The sequence below is a fragment of the Neophocaena asiaeorientalis genome, unplaced genomic scaffold (assembly GCF_003031525.2).
Source record: "Neophocaena asiaeorientalis asiaeorientalis breed wild unplaced genomic scaffold, Neophocaena_asiaeorientalis_V1.1 scaffold104, whole genome shotgun sequence".
NCBI lineage: Eukaryota > Metazoa > Chordata > Mammalia > Artiodactyla > Phocoenidae > Neophocaena > Neophocaena asiaeorientalis.
The window spans coordinates 1512348-1513814 of NW_020175679.1; the positions used below are offsets into that span (position 1 = coordinate 1512348).

The 1467-nt window shown below is 67.6% G+C and overlaps 1 protein-coding gene across 1 annotated transcript in view; it reads left to right on the top strand.

Annotated features, from left to right (window-relative positions):
• Nucleotides 1-256: 256 nt before the first annotated feature.
• IRX4 (iroquois homeobox 4) overlaps nucleotides 257-1467 on the top strand; it is a 4018-nt gene continuing 2807 nt past the window's right edge. Inside the window, exons 1-2 of the mRNA XM_024731973.1 lie at nucleotides 257-301; nucleotides 798-1049. Coding sequence (XP_024587741.1) covers nucleotides 257-301; nucleotides 798-1049 — 297 coding nt within the window. The remainder of the gene's footprint in view (nucleotides 302-797; nucleotides 1050-1467) is intronic.

Sequence of the window (1467 nt, forward strand, 5' to 3'; positions counted from 1 at the left end):
CGCTGCGAGGCCGGTCGGTCCCAGAGCCCCCTGGAGGCTCCGGACTGTGAAGCTAAAAGGATCTACGCGTCCGTCGCGGCTCCCTTTCCTACCCAGTTAGAAAAGTTTGCGGAGCGCGTGTCTGAATTAACCCGCTCTTCTGCTTTGCCCGCCCAGCGCCTAGAAGCCGGCGGCCCCGGAGCAGTGGCCGCGCCACGCCGTCCCCCTCGCGCAGGACCTCGCCGGCCCCGCCCGTCGACCCCGGGCCGCGCCCGCCATGTCCTACCCGCAGTTTGGGTACCCCTACTCCTCGGCACCCCAGGTAAGGGGGCCCCGCTAGGCCAGCAACTCGCTGTCGCCTCGCAGTGAGCAGGGTCTGTGCCACGTACCCCTCGCGCCCGACCCGGGGGAGGGCAGAGGCGCTGAGGAAATCCGACCGGCAGGGACCCATATCCCGCTTCGTTTGTCCTCCACCCCCTCCTGGGCTCTGAGGCTGCGCCCCCGGGGAGCCCAGCGACCCGGGATAGACGTGTACAAGAGGGCGTGAGCCCTGCGGCCTTGGAAACCAACACCCCACCCCCTCCACCCCGGGGAGGGTGTGAACATTACGGGCCAGGTCGGGCTGGGCCCCATGTGGCTGGAGGAGGCCAGGAGCACAAGCTCGCCACGGGAAGGAACGCGCGGCCCCGCTGTGGATGGCGGGAGCACCGGGGACACGGGGTGCGCGCTCCTGGGCTGCACGTGGGGCGGACTGAGGCCCAGGGCAGCAGCCTCGCGCCCGGGGGCCCCGCCCTTCCTCGCGGCTCCTCTCTCCACAGTTCCTGATGACCACCAACTCCCTGAGCACGTGCTGCGAATCCGGTGGCCGCACGCTGGCCGACTCCAGGCCGTCTGCCTCAGCCCAGGCGCCCGTCTACTGCCCTGTCTACGAGAGCCGGCTGCTGGCCACCGCGCGCCACGAGCTGAACTCGGCGGCGGCGCTTGGCGTCTATGGGGGCCCCTACGGCGGCTCGCAGGGCTACGGCAACTACGTGACCTACGGTTCTGAGGCGTCAGCCTTTTACTCGCTGGTAAGGGGAGGGGGTGTTTGTCAAAGCTAATCCCTGCCACGCACGCCCCTACCCCTCCATCTGCCAGACTCACTTTCCCCGCACTCTGGAGGCAAGGGGGTTGGGAGAAGCACACGTTCGACTTTGAGCCGCCTAGCCTGGTCCTTCGGAGCCCCATCATCCCCAGGGTTGGGGTGTCCTGGCAGGTGGGCCATTGTATTTAATGTATTTATTGTTTTCTGCTTGCTATTAAGTTGGGGTCAGATGTCTGGTTCTGTCGGAGCTCGCTCCAGCCTGCTGGGTCCCCTGGGTCCCCTGTCCCTCACTCCTCCCGGTCGCCCTCTTCCTCCCTCCCCCTCACTTCTCTCCTCCCCTCCTGTCCCCACCCCCGTCCCTCCTTCACCCTCCTCCTCTGCTGTCCCCCAGTGGCTCCCCCCTC